Below are 17267 nucleotides of genomic sequence, written 5' to 3'. Positions count from 1 at the left end.
GAGTCCCTGGTTACAGCAAATCTAAATGGTTTTCAAGGTTCAGTCTATAGAGGGCGCAAGTGCTTTATTTATATTGTGCATTAGAAGCCAGACATTTTTTAACTCTTTTAATGTAAAACAGCTAGAGGACTTTAAAGAAATACTTCACAACAAAATGAAAATTCTGTCGTCATTTTCTCACCTTGATGTCTCTCCAAATCTCTGACCTTTTTTCCCCTCTGTGGAACAAAAAATATATATTTTGAGAAATGTCAATGGAAATCAGTGTAGTAACCAAAACATTGTTTTTATATCTTCTTTTGTGCTCCACAGAAGAAAAACAGTTATACAGGTAAAAAACAAAAACAGAAGCACATGATGGTGAGTGAATGATGACAGGTTTATTTTTATTTTATTTATTTATTTTTTGGTGAACTATCCCTTTAACTACTAGACTATCACAGAAGACATAAACAGTCTTATAAACAGTCAAAAATGTCGATAAGTAACATTTTATTTGTGTGTAGAAGAAATATTTTCACAGACATAATTATATGTGAAAAAACAGAATACTACATTCTTACAGTGTGTGAATATTGAAAACTAGAACATTGACAAATTATACAAAAAAGTAACATCAATTGTATTGAGGAAATATTTACATTTTGCTCAAACACTGAATTTTCAGACACATAATATAGTCATCTACATACATTTTGCCTATTTATTATGACCAAAAATCTGTATGCAGTGTCGGGCATTATAAAAGTGCAATTTTTCATTTAAAGTCTGAGGTTTGGCAGAATGAGAACACCACAAATAATAAGACTAATAGATGCCCAGATCATGTTTAAGACTGTTACTGTATTACTGTTTTTAAAAGAGCAGTTTATCCAAAAATTAACATTCTATCATAACACAGTATGACAGAATTGAAATTTTTGTGTGAACTGTCACTTTAACATCTACACAGCAACTAGCAGGTTTTCTGCTTTGTCTTTCATGTGTTTACATGCACAATGACACAGTGATATTGCTTTATAACCCAACAACAACGTAAGTCCATGCAAACACTTCAAACAATGTTCTTTTATCAGGTATATACTTTTTTTTTTAACTGTGATAGCAAAACCTGATTGCAACACATTTTTAATATCTATATGTGAACACCTTAACTGGTTTTATTCTTGCATCAGCATACTGTTGTGCATGTAAACACATCAATGTCATTATTTGAGGCTATAATTATAAGTTGTCTCTTTGTTACCTTTAACACTGCCTCCTCATCCAGACTAAGTTGAGCAAAAAAAGGAGCTTGTTTTAAGGGTGGCTGGTTTAGACTCACAAACAAATCACACAAATTGAGATATTTCACAAATACCATGTTGTCTTCGCCAGACCACCTCCACACGATAAACTGATGGCAAACTGCTGCTCAGATGTCCAGTGACATTCTGAAGTGCTGTGCCCTTTGAGCCAGCTCTTTGGCAATGTCTTGCATCTCCTGGAGAGCCAGTTTGTCTGGGAAGTTCAAAGCTGCCTTCTTGGTCACCATGGCCAGTTGCTTAAGATGGGCACACAGCTGATTGCTCATAGACAACATTTCCCTGCTGGCCTCTCGATTTTTAGCTTCACTACACAGACTGTTCACGAGTCTTTGGCCCACCATGATGACCAGCTTGCTGTGGGAGATGAACTTTTCAGGGGGCTGGCCATCATTCAGGCTGCTTATGAAAACACTGATGGCCTTCTGAATAGCTCCAAAATAAAGCCGGCAGTGGTCAGAGATGGAAGGCTTCCTGGAGGTCTGGAGTGGACTGCAGGGGTTAACGGACTGTGATTTGGAAACCTTTTGAAGACACAATGAGTAGTAAAATGGTTTAGAAAGTCGAAATCAATGAGTTAATGCAATACGGTGAGCTGTACTGGGAGGGTCACAAGTTTTTACCTGTTTTTTCAAGGTATCACTATTCTTCTTTGATTTAAAACTGCTTTTTGCTGGCTTTGGTTGCTGGTCGAACTCTGTCTTTGTCTGTTGAAAAGCGGTAGGTTAAAATTTGTAGGATAACAGTATTATTGTTCATGTCTTTAATTTACTTTAACATTGCACAACCAGTCAAAATGTTGGAGTCTGTTTTTTTTAAAAGAAATTAATACTTATTACTTAAGCAACAAAACATCAAATTGATCGAATGTGACTGTAAAGACATTTATAATGTTATAAAAAAAAATCTTTTTCAAATGATAATCATAAGAAATGTGTCTTAAGCTGCAAACCAGAACATTAGAATGATTTCTGAAGGATTATGTGATACTGAAGACTGGATAAAATGGCTGATGAAAATCCAGCTTTGAATTACACAGGAATATTTTAAAATATATTAAAATATAAAACAGTTCTTTTAAATTGTAACGACATTTCTCAAAATGATTGTTAATGGATCAAATAAATGCAACCTAGGTGAGCATAAGAACTTTTTTCCAAAAATGTTTTTTAAAAAGTCTTACCAACCCCAAACTTTTGAATGGTTGTGTATACAGATAATATTAATTAATCCTTATAAAAATGTACATGCAGTGATACAAGATATATCATCAGTACTATATCATTTATCACTACAGATATTAGAGATTAAAACAATAATATTTTCTCATGCATGTTAATTTCTTATATTTTTACATTTAGATAAACTTTGCTGTCATTAACACAAGTTAAAAAATTATTAAAAAATTAATAATAATATTACATGCAATCTTTAGTAAACTTCGAAATTAATATTCATTTTTCATACTGTACATTACAATGTTGTGATGTTTAAATTTAGAATTTAGCATTTAAACTATTTAAATTTTATGTTATTTTTCATTTTCTGATTTATTAAGCTTTAATATTGAATATATTCTGTCATTTAAATGTATAACGTGATCAATCATCTGTTGTATAAAGGCATGTGGGTTAAAACTTTTAATTGTCTGATGAAGAGCTTGCGTGCTCCAAACGTCACCTGTGTGATAGTCTGTTATTAAATTTTTGTATTTTTGGAGCACAGGTGTGCAGACTTTTTCTATATTCATGAACATTTGATATCGACCATTTATCAGTAATACGTCATAACATGAAAATAATTATGGGGTGATTTGCCTACCTGAAGTTGTACATAGTCACTTTCATCTATTCCTGAGTCTACCAGTGGTTCACTTTTGCTGTGACTTCTCCTCTCAGACGGGCCTATATTCTCCACCATTTCTGGTTCCTTAGCCGGTACTCTGAAAAGAAGCTTTGCATTTGCATTCAGGATGGATACCAGCCTCTTCACATCCTCTGGTATGGTTCGAGCCACCATAACAAAGCGCTCCAAGTGGTCAGGCGTCTGTGACTGGCTGTCATCCTGAGCTAGCGTATCCAGCAGCCAGCCTAGATCTCGCAGAGCACTTGCAGCCTGCTGAAGGATCAAGCCCGAGTCTTCAACAATGGAGAGCTGCTTCAGAAGCCTGGTCTGCAGGTTAAAGTCTGTCAGCCGCTGCGCGTTACCTCTGACATCCAAGGCGAAGTTCAAGAAGGAAGTGACGGAGTCAGTCACGTCTTCGGTGTCCATGTGGATCTGATGGAGGTGCTGACTCAGATGCTCTTTGGTTCTCCACTGGCTGCTGACGAACAGCATAAGCTTGGGCACAGATTGGCACACCGCTTCTTGCAGCTCAAGCAACCTGTTGCTGGCTTCCTCCTGTGAAAGTGTGACCTCACGCAAGGGCTCAGGTTCAGGAGAACTCAGCATGAAAGAGTCGCATGAGCTCCTGGAAGAACTGGAAGCTGTGGAGGAGGTGGACACCATTGAGCTTCTCTGGTGGTCTTTGTTGTCTTCATCGTCCCTTCTAATCGTCCTTTCCACAGGCTGCCTGGACATTGTTCTGCCCCTTGAGGGCCAACAATGAAGTTGGTCATACATGAGTCCAGGTTTATCACTGTACTCAAGAGGTTCGAGAGTCTTTTTAGAGTCTGTTTCAGTAGAGCTTTGCTTTCTGGGTAACACTACAGGGCTCTCTCTTTGTTTAAGGCAGGGTGGGACATCATAGATGCATGAATTTGTTGCATTCCCAGTGTCTGGACAAGACTGCAGCACTGCATTGCTCGGTTTAGGGATGTCATATAGGGGCTGGATGGGGCTGTGCCTTTTTTCAGGCCAGCTGTGATTTGGCAAAGTGTCATAAAGCGGCTTGTTTGAATTCATAGTTTTGGGTGGCATGGTGCCATAGTTACAAGGTTCACTTCCCTGTTTTTGGGGGAAAACAGGCACGTCATAAATCCATTCAGACTTACAGGGTTTGGGCATGGTACTATAACCACATAGAGGCTTTTGAGTATCCTCACTGATGGAGGGCACTGGGATGTCATAATTGGGGTCTTGGGATGTCATTGGGGGTAATGTGGCGACCTAAAAAAAGAAGCGAATAAATACCTCACTTAGAAATAGTTCACAAATTATGTTCTGTACTGAATCAGTTCCATTAGTGAAGACTTCTTCACAGTTTTAATGTGTTTGTATGAGTTGCTGTACAGGCGTTACCATGCTTACTTTTTTCATGGTTGCAGTTGCACATCTCGCACTTTGTTGCAGTTCATATCTTTTATGAAATTCTGTGTTTGACGTCACTGACCTTTCCAAAGGCTGCATTGTAGATGGCTTTAAAAGACAAGTTACACAATTTATGATGATTAGTTTGATCAATATCATTTTGCAGATTATTTCTTAAGGTTACACTCACACAATCTTCTCAGTCTTTTAACTGAATAATCGAAAATGACTAGTGCAAGAGTTTCAATTTCAATGCCAAGGACCCCAAAAATAATGTTTTCATGTACAAAGACTCAATTAAATTTATTTTGTAGCATATTTTATTTTAGTAATGTTTCCAAAATGTAATTGTGAGTTTTAGTATTGCCACTGTACTAATGTGAAAAACAAAACAAATAATTAATTAAAAAATAAATATATTTTCCAGACAAATTCAGCACATCTTCTTTCTGCATATTAGATGCATAAACCTGAGGATATTTTCAGTTTTCACAATACACGTTTTTCTGTATATTATTTATTTATTTAATCATTTTCCACATTTTAAAATGATATCTGGATTTGTTTTTTTATTTATGCTGTATTTTTATACTGATCAAACAATGTTTGTCAATAAAATAAATTGTGCATAAGTAAAATTGTTTTCTGTAATCATTGATCATTTCTAAATTGGGCTTTTTACCTCTTTTTTCTCTCTTAAAGACCTGTAGGTGTCCCTTGACCTCAATTGGAAACCCCTGGGCTACTGAAAACAAGAGGACTTACTGTGAACAAGGAGGGTTTTCTCACCAGGCTTGGGACATCATATATTTCTGTACCACCTCTGGCAGTTAAAGCCTGAAAAGATAAAAAGTGTAAATATAGGCACTAAACTAAACAAGCAAACATTTGAATACTCTATGGAGAAGACAACACATGGCCCACTTCTTAAAGCGAGACAGGATCCTTTAAAGTGCTGTACACTTTACTGTGTGCCTGCCCAATTAACCCAGTTTTCTAATTGAAGCCATGCTACACATAAGCTGCTGAGGTAAACATTTCTCTCTGAAGCAGGAGGGGAAATGGGCAACATGTGAACCCAGCTACTTCACCTATTACACAGTAACTTGCACAGACACTTCCCTCTTTCTTTCTTTGTGTGTTTCTATCTCTTGCTCTCTCCCTCTCTCTCTCTCTCTCTCTCTTTCTGGGGTCCCCAGCCATAGATCTTCTGGTAGCAGTTAGTGGTGTCTGAATTCTGTTTTTGCTACTCTTTTACAAGCTCATAAAGCCCCTGTGGTACATACCTGTCCCCGCAGAGAGAGGCCCCTGGTCCCCATCTGTGAAGTCTTTGCCAGCAGGGGTTTCTGAGACATTGCTTATTGTTAGCCTCAGTTCAACATATAGTCTACTAAATCATCTACACATTCAGTTCTCCCTTTTATATTTTGTAATGACTGGCTATTGACATTTCATGGAATATTTAGTGAATCACGTGTAAAGGTCCAATAACTTTAGCGTCCACACCAATGGACAATAACGTAGTTCATAAGCGCTGTTTATTTGTCGTCTGCCACTTTAAATGCTTGAGCTCAAAGTCAAATGTATTCTGATTGGCTGTCAATGTTTTTTTTGTCATACATTGGCTGGAAATTGTTTTTTTAAATCCAATCCGATTCCAGATTGTGAAAGATCTGTTTATATGAACCCTATATTGCAATCCAATTCACAAATATTTCAAATTAATGTAAGCATATGCAGCACAGCACTGTACATTATACGCAAGGTATTTTTAAATCTGATTTTTTGAAATACCTGAATCTGAATAGATTATGAATAATCTGACTTTTTTCCTGCTGATCAGATGATTTGTGGTCTATACCACCTGATTCAATCCAACTGAAATTGATTCGGGTCAAGCTTAGTTGGATTTATTTAGGTCTTTATATGAAGGCATCTCAGTCTGATTGAGCTATCAATCTGATTATTTGGGTGCATAAAAACATAACTACTGATAGAAAATGTGCTGTTGCTCCAGTGAGAGACTTACGTCATGAGGAGACCCGGTTCCTTCTAGATCCTCTTGTGCCGTGTGCTTATCTGGTGAAGAGGCAGCTTGAAGGGGCACTTTATATATCGTACTCATTTCTTCATAAATCGGAATCACTGGTGGCCTGCTAGCTTTTGGAGTTTGATAGATGTTCTGATGGCAGTGATTGCTCAAGTAGTCCCTCTCGGTACCTAAGTTCATACAAAGTTTCTCAGCCTCTGCTGGGGAAAGTGGAGCCAGGCGGTTCGCTGGTGCCAGGCCATGACATCCATGAAGAGCACACTTCCACCAGCCGATGCTCTCCGCCACATTCTTCTCCAGCACCATGATGATGTCACCCTTGCGAAAAGCCAGTTCATCCTCGGTTTCGGCTGTGTTGTCATAAAGAGCCCTGGCAAACAGCGTCTGAAGGAAACAGAATACAGAAGATGTGAGAGAAGGGTCTCTAAAGACAGCTACTGGTTAGAAGAAGACACGTAATGACAATGACACACAATGAAGGACCACCATGGAATTGGATTTGAACAAACAATGGCCTTGTGTGACATGGATAATGGGCCTTTGCGTGACTAGGCACAACTTCGAAGCCTTGCTGAAAGAATCCCTGTGACCTCTGAGACTTTGTTCAGATAGGCAGTAAAAATCCAACACAAATGTTTTGTTTTTGTAGTCTGAGCAGACTTGTATTATTGAAATATATTATACTGCCATTATCGTGATATACGCTCTGATAATGTGGTTTTGTTCTGTCTATATATACAAAAGTTTGGGGTACATTTTTTAAAGAAAATAATATTTTTAATCAGCAAGGACGCATTAAAATGTATCAAAAGTGACAGTAAATAGGTTAAATGTTACAGAAGATCATCATAAAATGTATCACAATGTATTTTCAACAAATGAACACCAAATAAGCATTTCTGAAGGATCATGTGACACTTTAGACTGCTGAACATTCAGCTTTGCCATCACAGGAATCTTAAAATATATTAAAATAGTAATCAGTTGCTAAATCATAATAGTATTGCACAATATTACTGTTATTACTATATTTTTGATTAAATAAATTCAGCCTTGGTGAGCAAAAGAGACCTTTTTTTTTTTTTTAAACGTACCGACCCGAAAGAATATGTCCGCGTGTTTGACCAAAAGAGTTTCGGAACCTTGTTTGAATGCGTTCATTTTTGCACGTTTTTGTAATATCGACCACTATAACTGAGAATGTGGCTGTCCAAAGGCAGGTGAATGTATGAAATGACTTCCTATATGCTCGGTTTTCACTTCCTGCAACAGTATTCTTTAGAAAATACTGGTCTAGACTGTTTAACAGTGGGAAACATTGTGAACAATGAATCCAAATCCTTTTTAGCAGAGCTCTGTTTGTCTGTGAATTCAACAGTAGTTCCGGAGTTTGATGCTCAGGTGCTTCAATTGTCTGTACGGTTATTTATAAACAGGTCCTCAGACACACACAAACACCTGCACCTGTAAATCATACAGTAAACAAGAGATTTGATCTCACTCAGCACACATTACCACACACACATGCACACACGCTTCTACTATGTGCACACGTCCCTTTAAACCCGTCCCATGTGCTCACAAATTCCTCAGCAGCAACAGTGCACATGCTTAAAATTAAACAGCACTGGAGCATAATAGACAAATAGCTTTCATGAACATGAACTGTTAGTGATCAGAAATCTATTTATCAGTCACTTAGCCTTATTATCAGTTTAATAAAAAATACATACATAACATAAAGCAAAGCGAAGCTAATTAAACTGCCAAAGTTTATAAGCAGTTTTTCATTAAAAGTAAAGTCATACACATCTGATTATACAATATTGTCCGAATACACTCAATCTTTCCTCATATTATAAAATACATATGTGACATTTACTATGCTGTGTGTGAATAAGTAAAAACATTTCATTTGGGCACAATATATGCATGAATGTTTTGTTAAAGTTACAGTAGTTGTTTCAATGAATAAAGTAAAACATGTATTATTTGATTTTTAATTCTTTAAATCACCTAACCCTGTGTATATAATTTATAATTAATACATAATATATGTATAGTATTTTATATTCTACACACATATATCATTGTAACACTTTAAGGACCAATTCTGACTATAAACTAGAACCTTATTAGCATGTGTATTTCTAGCATATTGGATTTTTATTAGTACTTATATATAGCACATATTTATGTTTTATACTGAACTACCTTACTAATTATTAATAAGCAGCAAATTAGTTTATGGAGGGAAAACTCTGAATTAATAGTGAATATGTTCCCTATTCTAAGGTATAACTATTTATATATACAGTGTGTGTGTGTGTGTATCGGTATTTCTAAAACATATGTTTTTATTATATATTTTGAGTACAATATGTAAATTTATTTTATTTTATATAGTATTTAAAAAATGTTTTATTTTAGATTTTTCTTAATACATTTAATCCAATCCTTCTAATTCACACATTAAAAAAAAAAAAAAAGTGAAAAGTGAAAAATTATTTACAAGTGCTGTAATCAGACATTGATTTTCATTTACCAAAATATTTCTTAAAAAAAAAAAATGAGGTCGGTTGTGACTGACTCGCAACCCACTTAACACTAATTATATAACTACTAAACTGAAGAGTTGGCTGCGAAAAAAAGGTGATCACCACCTCTTCAATGTATTTTACATGTGTGTGGGTCTGTATTCATGTGTGTGCAGTAGCTGATGTTCAAAACCCCATATCATGTCCCCCAACACGACAGCCTTCCTTCCTCAAAGCTTCACTCCCCACTGATAAGAGACGGATGCAAGCGCTGCCTTAAATGGCTCATGGACGGATCCTCTGCGACAAAGCCTCTATTCAGCCCACATGGCTGACATAGGCTACTGAGCACCTGTTCCGCTCGCAAGCCCTCCAGTCGATTGCAACACGGGCTCTGGTTAATGCATGCTCACCACAACAAACCACATACACTCCTACACTGATCCACAAAGACCAAAGCACACCAGGGCCAGTCCCATCATGCTTTGTTTGTGCATGAGAACTTTGTGTGTGCTGCAAATGAGAGCACCAAACACAAGTTACACCCAGCTTACGTTACTAGACATGGCGTGAGGTGGTTTTGCTAGCATAAAAATAATAGGATATGTAATTCTTGTGGTTGTGTGTGAAGGGCCGTTCCAGTTGGTTGTTTTATATAGCACAATGCTAACTAGGCTACAACAGAAAAACAGCAGAGTTTTCGGAACATGTACAATAATACAATGCGCCTACTTTGCATAGAAAAAAAAACATCACTGAATTTACACTGAAAAGAGTACTGGTAATACAATGATGACACATTTGTGCTTGGTGCACTTGAAGAGCATGTGCTAATAGCACAGTATAATGGTGGGCAGGACAGGAAGATTCGTTTTTCTGACATATGGCCAGACAACATCTCATCTGACCGCAGTTCACTGATGTTCTACTGAAGCTTGTCGTTACCGATAACGTTTCCGTGCCTGTCTGACTCTGAAAAGTGTTCAGTTTGATGTTCTGCGTCTGAATAAACGCAATTCTTTAGCAGTTGTGAGTGAGGTGGCCAAACCTAGCTCCGCCCCTGCGTTAATTGCATTACATATTAGGGTTAAACTGAAAAAAATTATCCTCTGAACTAATTTTGACACCACTAATATATAAATATATATATATATATAAAAGAGGCGTTATGCCCATTCAAAATGAGGGGGCAGGAACAAGGACCATTCAGAGGCTCAGATGAGTCACCGCTATAATGCAGGTTTTTATGTATAGTTAATAGACTACATTATTAGGCTACTCTGACCATCGCCCACTGTAGATCAACTAACAATCTATAAAGGTGAGAATCGAGATATTCATGTTTCATGTTAATGCGTTTGGGAATGTTTCCAATAAAAGGGAAAAATAAATAAATAAATAAAACAAGAACTAATAAGTGCTATTGTGGCTGCTGTGTGTCACAAGACGCCCCCCCCCCCCCCACACACACACACACACACACTCACACTCGTGCCCCCTCAAAAATAATGAGTGCATGACGCCTCTGTATATATATATATATATATATATATATAGAATGGGCCAAAATCACACCTGAGCAATGTATGCGACTAGTTTCTGAATACAGGAGGCGTCTTGAAGCTATCATTTCCAACAAAAGCTTTTATACAATGTATTAAATAAATTTCAGTAGTTCAATACTTTTTCCCTGTCACTCCATTTTATTACACATAACTTATAATTTATGTGTTTTGTTTTCTTTGCATGTATGGATTACTTGGGTTTTTACTGACATTTGGTGAAAATGTCAAGTCAACAGCACCTTTAGAAACAGCAGGGGCGTAGAATTATGGGGGGGGGGGTGCTAGGGACCTGTCTATGTCAATTCCTGTCTATGTGTCAGGAATTATCTAAGTTGCATCGATGAGTTTGAAGTGCTGTTTGTTTGACAAAACAGAGCAAACGGAAAGAGCTCCCTATATAAAGCATACGGCTAGAAAGACAAATGTTGTGCGTAAAGATACACGACATCTTTCAGCCTAGGATAAAGTCATGAACATCAAACAAATATAATGTGATTTTTTATTTTTTTGGTAAACTATGTCAGTGGCACTCTGTGGTGCAGCAGGATTTGGAACATGCATCCGCGGACAGTCTTTTACTTTAAATGAATGTTGTTCAACTGAATGTACAAATCAAACTATTAGCTGAAATATCCACAAAATAAAAAGCAACACTGATATAAGAGCGTGCAGTTTATCTGTCAATCAGAAGCGCACGAGTTTCATTACTACAGGAACAGCAGAGTATTCTTTCAGAATCCTGGGTCCAATTCAATTAATATAAAAATAAAGTGATGTGTGATTAAAGGGATAGTTCACCCACAAATAAAAATTCTGTCATCATTTACTCACCCTGTATGAATTTCTTTGTTCAGGCGAACACAAAGGAAGATATTTTGAAAAAGCCAGAACTGCTCTGTTTCCCACATTCTTCAGAATATCTTCCATTGTGTTCAGCAGAACAAAGAAATTCATACTGGGTGAGTAAAAGATGACAGAATTTTCATTTTTGGGTGAACTATCCCTTTAGACACCCAGCGCTCTGATGCTGATGTTGTTGGTTCACAAAATCATAATTGTGTAATTATTGTCTGTTAAACATACTATATATAAAAAAATAAAGAAACTCTGTAAGCTATATGAATTATAATTGGGGGGGTTGTAGTCGGGTTTATGTCGAACCTACGCCCTTGTTACAGTGTATAAGTAAGTATTTTGTAGGTTGGTAGATCAAAACTCCTTTTGAGACATATATCAACACTGGCTCAACCAATGGGGAAGTCGTGGCCTAATGGTTAGAGAGTCGGACTCGTAATCCAAAGGTTGTGGGTTCGAGTCTCGGGCCGGCAGGGATTGTAGGTGGGGGGGAGTGAATGTCCAGCACTCTCTCCACCCTCAATACCACGACTGAGGTGCCCTTGAGCAAGGCACCGAACCCCCAACTGTTCCCCGGGCGCCGCAGCATAAATGGCTGCCCACTGCTCCGGGTGTGTGTTCACGGTGTGTGTGTTCACTGCTGCGTGTGTGCACTTTGGATGGGTTAAATGCAGAGCACGAATTCCGAGTATGGGTCACCATACTTGGCAGTATGTCACTTCACCAATGGCGTGCGTTTGGGGCGGGGCTATTCATTTGCCCCAGCCAATGGAAGAAGGGAGACTTTTCAAGAAAAGCATTATTTTTGCAATTCTGTTTTGTGATGCTGGTAGCACAGAAATTAGGGTATGTTTTCACACTTATTAACATATGCTAAAAAAAATGGTTTGAACATTGTTCACACTGTTCACTACAGATCAACAGCCTAACCAGCAACATTTTGTGCTTTAATACTGTGTGCTGAAATGGTGCAACTGTAGTGAATTTGCCCCTGGTCTGTACTACCGCACACATGTCTTAAAAGGGAAGATTGCTGTGTGTGTACATTTCCAACACATTTGCGTTTGGAGTATGCGCGTGTGTACAGTGAGAAAGGAGGTCAAATTCAGCTGGGATTCCAGCACACGCCTGCTTGTGCAGATCAGACTGGGACAGCTGGCCTCAGCTCTCAAGAAGCAGCTGTCTCTCCCCTTCATGGCTCTCGCTCTCTCTCTGCACATGCAGGATGAAAACTGTGATATGCCATACTGTGCTTTCACATAACGATAATATATAGATTTGTAGCATTTATCAATATAACATTTATTGCACGATTCATTAGAATACCTTTGGAGCAATAGTTTTGAATTAAAAATATATATATTTATATATTTTGGTGACAAACTATCAGACTTCTTTTAAAAACATAAAAAAATGGAATAAAATGAAGATTAATTACTTCAGAGAACTACATATATTCCTATGAACATGTGTAGTTTTTAAGTGTCGGAAGTGATCCATAAGTGTAAGCTTTTACAGTAAGAATGTGTTCACACGTCTGCAAAATGTGTATTTAGTGTGAAAGAGCTTCCCATTCACTTTAACCCCTCAACCTAAGGGTGAAAGTGCAAAACCCCAATGTCAGCCCTCCTCAGCAGAGGATTCTACGTGCAAGGGAAAAAGGCTTGCTATGCAAAGAATGACAAAAACACAGACGTCAGACCTTTTCATCATTAGCACTTTCTAATGCAATATTCATTAGAAAGTGCTATTCACAACTTTTTTGTCCATACAAAGCCAATGGGTTCCAAAACAACCTTGGCCCCTTATAAACTTCCACCATATGGACAAAACCACACTGAGACCACGCTTTTTCACAGTTAGTACTCTAAAGAAAGAAAATAAACTATCCTTTTAATTTTAAAATTGCACTCATATTTGAGATGGCTGTTGATGAGACAAAGTGGTCCATATTTCCAAAGGAAGAATATTTTTGGAGTGAGAGGATTGCTTTGACATAAATATTTATGGCGTGCTCACAGGGTCACTGGCTCAGGCAATGAGCATCTCTCTTCACACAGACAGGAAGCTGCCTTGTTAAGATGATATATTAGACTTTCCCACACTGAGTGAGTGCATGAGTATGCACCGATGTAGGCCGTCTGAAATATGCTTCATGCAAATATTGTACCCAAGAAAAATTCTATTTGCTTTCCAGGCTCATTTCATAGTTTAAAGGCTTGTTTAGAAGTGAAAACTTTATGCCACTCTCTCCCATATATTGGGGAGTAGTTAACAAGAGGCAACTTAACCTTTTTTTTTTTTTTTTTTCAAAATTGTAGTGGGCCAAAGTGCAGACAATATAACAGTTATAGACAAAAAAAAAACATATAGCCATCAGGTCTGGTTCAGCTTACTGAATTCACGAACTGACAGCAAGAGACTTTCTGACCAATATGCAAAACACATGTTTCTTAATGTGATGTGATAGACTGGAGTCGTGTGGATTACTGTGATGTTCTTATCAGCAGTTTGAACTCTCATTCTGATGGCACCCATTCACGATCCAATGGTGAACAAGCGTTATAATGCTGAATTTCTCCAAATCTGTTCGATAAAGAAACTTATCCACATCTTGGATGGTCTGAGGGCTAGTACATTTTTAGCATATTTTCATTTTTAGGTGAACTGTTTAAGTGCCTTATAAGTGTTCACCATGTCTTGGGGAACTTTGCTAACCTTAGTTGCTACACAGCTCTCTGGAATACTTAACCAATATAATATGCTAATTTATACACATTAAATGTGAAAAAAACATAAGAAGAAAGAACTAGTTCAGCTATCACTAACACCCACCCATTATATATAAACTGTCCAACTTAAACTTCTTTGGTATTTCCTGTGTCACAACAATGATGATATCATATACAGACCTCTTGTTTCTCAGAGATGACTTCCTGGGACCCATCGATTCTCATGGCTCTGTTTATTTCTTTCTTTCATTTTTCCAGGGAGGATATAGGAGATAATAATGACTGACTGTTGTTTAGATACCGTGTGAGTAAGTGCAATCATCCCATCACTAGCTACAAGTTCCCCTTTTGGAAATTTGAGTGTTTTGAAATTGATGCATCACAGGAAATGTCATGCATCTATGCAATACAACGATTAGACGATTGAACATAAAGACAAACAGCAGATTATGCTAGATGAATATGATATACTGCTAATAAATTCTGAGGGGTTATGAGGCCCAAAAAGTGGACTGTTCTGCAGAGCTTTTCTCTTTTCCCTTTTCCTGGTTTTATCTAGAAGCTGATTTCCGGACCTCATGTCTTCCACTTTTTATGCATACATTGTCAACACATTTTGACGTCTTCCTATAGCTGAGTGTTTGTAGATTCCCCCCCCCCCCCAATTCATCGAGTAAGTTTAGTTGTTAACTTATAGATATTTAGTTAAATTCAGACACAAATGTGAACATACATTTTAAAACGCTTCTATACGTATGTAATCTTATAACATATTGACTCTCTATTTTCATTGCAGAGGATTAAATTAAATGCAAATTTTGAATGACTTTTGATCAAAGGAAATAGAAAATAGAAGTTCTCAGAAGAAAAGTCTACTTCAAAGTATTTTTTAATGTCTTGTTGGAAGTGTGGGTGAGAGGAATCAGGTCGGTCTGTGGGTGTGATTTGGCCAATAATATCTGTCACGCCACATCGCAGATGATTAAAATACTTGATATCACAGAGATGGCCAAAAGGCCAAATGTCAAAGAAACATGCAAGTAGCAAATTAAATAAAATGCACGTACACACTTTCATTCAGACCTACAGGGTCAGTAAGTTTGTTCTTTTTGGAAAATTCCATTCAATTGATCTAAAGTGACAGTAAAGACATGTCAGTAAAGATTTCAAGATTTCAAAGAGATGCTGCTCATCAAATGATTAAAGAAACTCTATTCATCATCAAAGAATCCTGAATCCTAAAGTGACCAATTACGTTTCCATTATGTCAGTAGAGAGTGTTGAGGCTTATATTTCATCATTTGTTGATCTACAGGTGTATAAACCACATCAATATGTGAAAGGTAAGTACAGTAGATCACTCATTTAGACGTATGCATTCTAACCAAAAATCAATTCCTGTCCTGACCGATCTAGTCAACTGAACCCAGCTGGATATAGAAACAGACAAAATATATCAAACTAGCATCAAACTCACTTGATATCCTGTAACATGTCACATGGGTAAATATATAGATATTTTGTTACATGTGATGTGCAATATCTGATCTGATTGGAAGTATGAGCAAAGACATATAAAGGTGCAAACCACAGCATGGTTGGTAGTGACAAGTAAAGTTCAGCAGTTCGATATTAAGCTCTTCACAAGCATCAGATTACCATAGAAATATGTATTCATATGTTGATGGGACTTGAATAGTAAAAGTGCTAATATCCATTTATAATATTTAAAGTTTCCTGTAAGCTCTCCAACCTAATTCGACCCTAGTTTCAAAAGAAGAGAGCATGTTAACGACAGCCATAAAGTGCCATTCTCAGGGTTAGCAGTATCACGTTACAAAGCACCTTCTGCAAATTCAGTGGTCTATACGAGGCTCAGGGCGGTGAGGGCAGGGGTTAGAGCTGACACCACATCTGAACGGTAAAATCCATGCAGTTGGTTGTCAGCAAGCAAAAAACTAACAAACAAAAAACAATTGTACAAGAATAACGGTTCCTTTTTGAAACACTTACAGCAGGCTGGTAGGTTCCTCTGAGAAATCACTCAATGTTACTAGTTCATTCAGGGTCTGAAGATGCACCTAAAGAAGTGATGTGTTGTTTCTGAAGATGTTAAGTTGATTTAGAAGTGAACAATACTGACCTCCATCCCTGAGATACGAATCCTATGATCAATCAGTTCATAAATCCCATTCAAAAGTCCATGTAGAATTGGCAGACACAGCAAAGCTTCTGTGAATCGGTCTGTACTTCTGCTTGATATTTCTATGTTCTCCGGTCTTCTTGTTGCTCTCTGTTGCACACACACACACACATTGCCCAAATAAACCCAGAGTCCAGACACTTCACAATAAGGGGCGGGGAGTGCAGCATTCACTCATGACATGTGTCTTGCTCTCATGCACGTCAGCCCATCCGAATCCCCTTTAACAACTGCTGCCGCACCTCCTCCAACTTTTATGAAACTGTGAGAGAATATCTGTGGGTCTGATTTTAAAAAGCAGAAGTTGGTCAGACAGAATATAGGTTCTTTTCCAAAAGAAAGACGGAGTCTTTCAGTAGTATTGTTACTTGACTTCCTATTCATTTTACAGTCTATTTTCACTTTCGCCTGCTCACATAAGCTGATTTATTGTTTTAACGGACAGATTCTCCGGTGGACAGACTTTGTTGTCAGGACAACAGATAGAGCCCCTGTAAAGGGCTGGTGGGGGTTGGACACCAATGATATACAACATGAGTTCTCAACTAGTGGGTCATGACCCAAAAATGGGTCACAGTTCTGATCCGATTAAGTTGTGGAGAGCACTGAATAAAACAATGTTAGATGCACAGAATAAAATACAACTAATATAATAATTGTATAAAGTCCATCTTTCTTTTTTGATTCCAAAGCACCCAGTTACACTCTACACCATTATGGAGCTAATTCATTCACTTAAAAGCAACACAAAACATAATTTGTCAACCACAAT

The 17267-nt window shown here is 37.5% G+C and overlaps 1 protein-coding gene across 1 annotated transcript; it reads right to left on the bottom strand.

Moving 5' to 3' along the window:
• Positions 1 to 360: 360 nt before the first annotated feature.
• LOC306855455 (cas scaffolding protein family member 4-like) lies at positions 361 to 16723 on the bottom strand. Its single transcript, XM_079394192.1, has 7 exons — positions 16436 to 16723; positions 6583 to 6987; positions 5319 to 5390; positions 4554 to 4661; positions 3126 to 4412; positions 1928 to 2011; positions 361 to 1828 (listed from the first exon to the last, which is right to left on the bottom strand). The coding sequence occupies exons 1-7, from the start codon at positions 16439 to 16441 to the stop codon at positions 1415 to 1417; spliced, it is 2376 nt and encodes a 791-aa protein (XP_079250318.1). The 5' UTR covers positions 16442 to 16723; the 3' UTR covers positions 361 to 1414.
• Positions 16724 to 17267: the final 544 nt, after the last annotated feature.

This window comes from Barbus barbus, assembly GCF_936440315.1.
Source record: "Barbus barbus genome assembly, chromosome: 35".
Taxonomy (NCBI): domain Eukaryota; kingdom Metazoa; phylum Chordata; class Actinopteri; order Cypriniformes; family Cyprinidae; genus Barbus; species Barbus barbus.
Note: the sequence above shows the minus strand (reverse complement) of the source record. Positions and strands in the feature narration are given on the sequence as shown.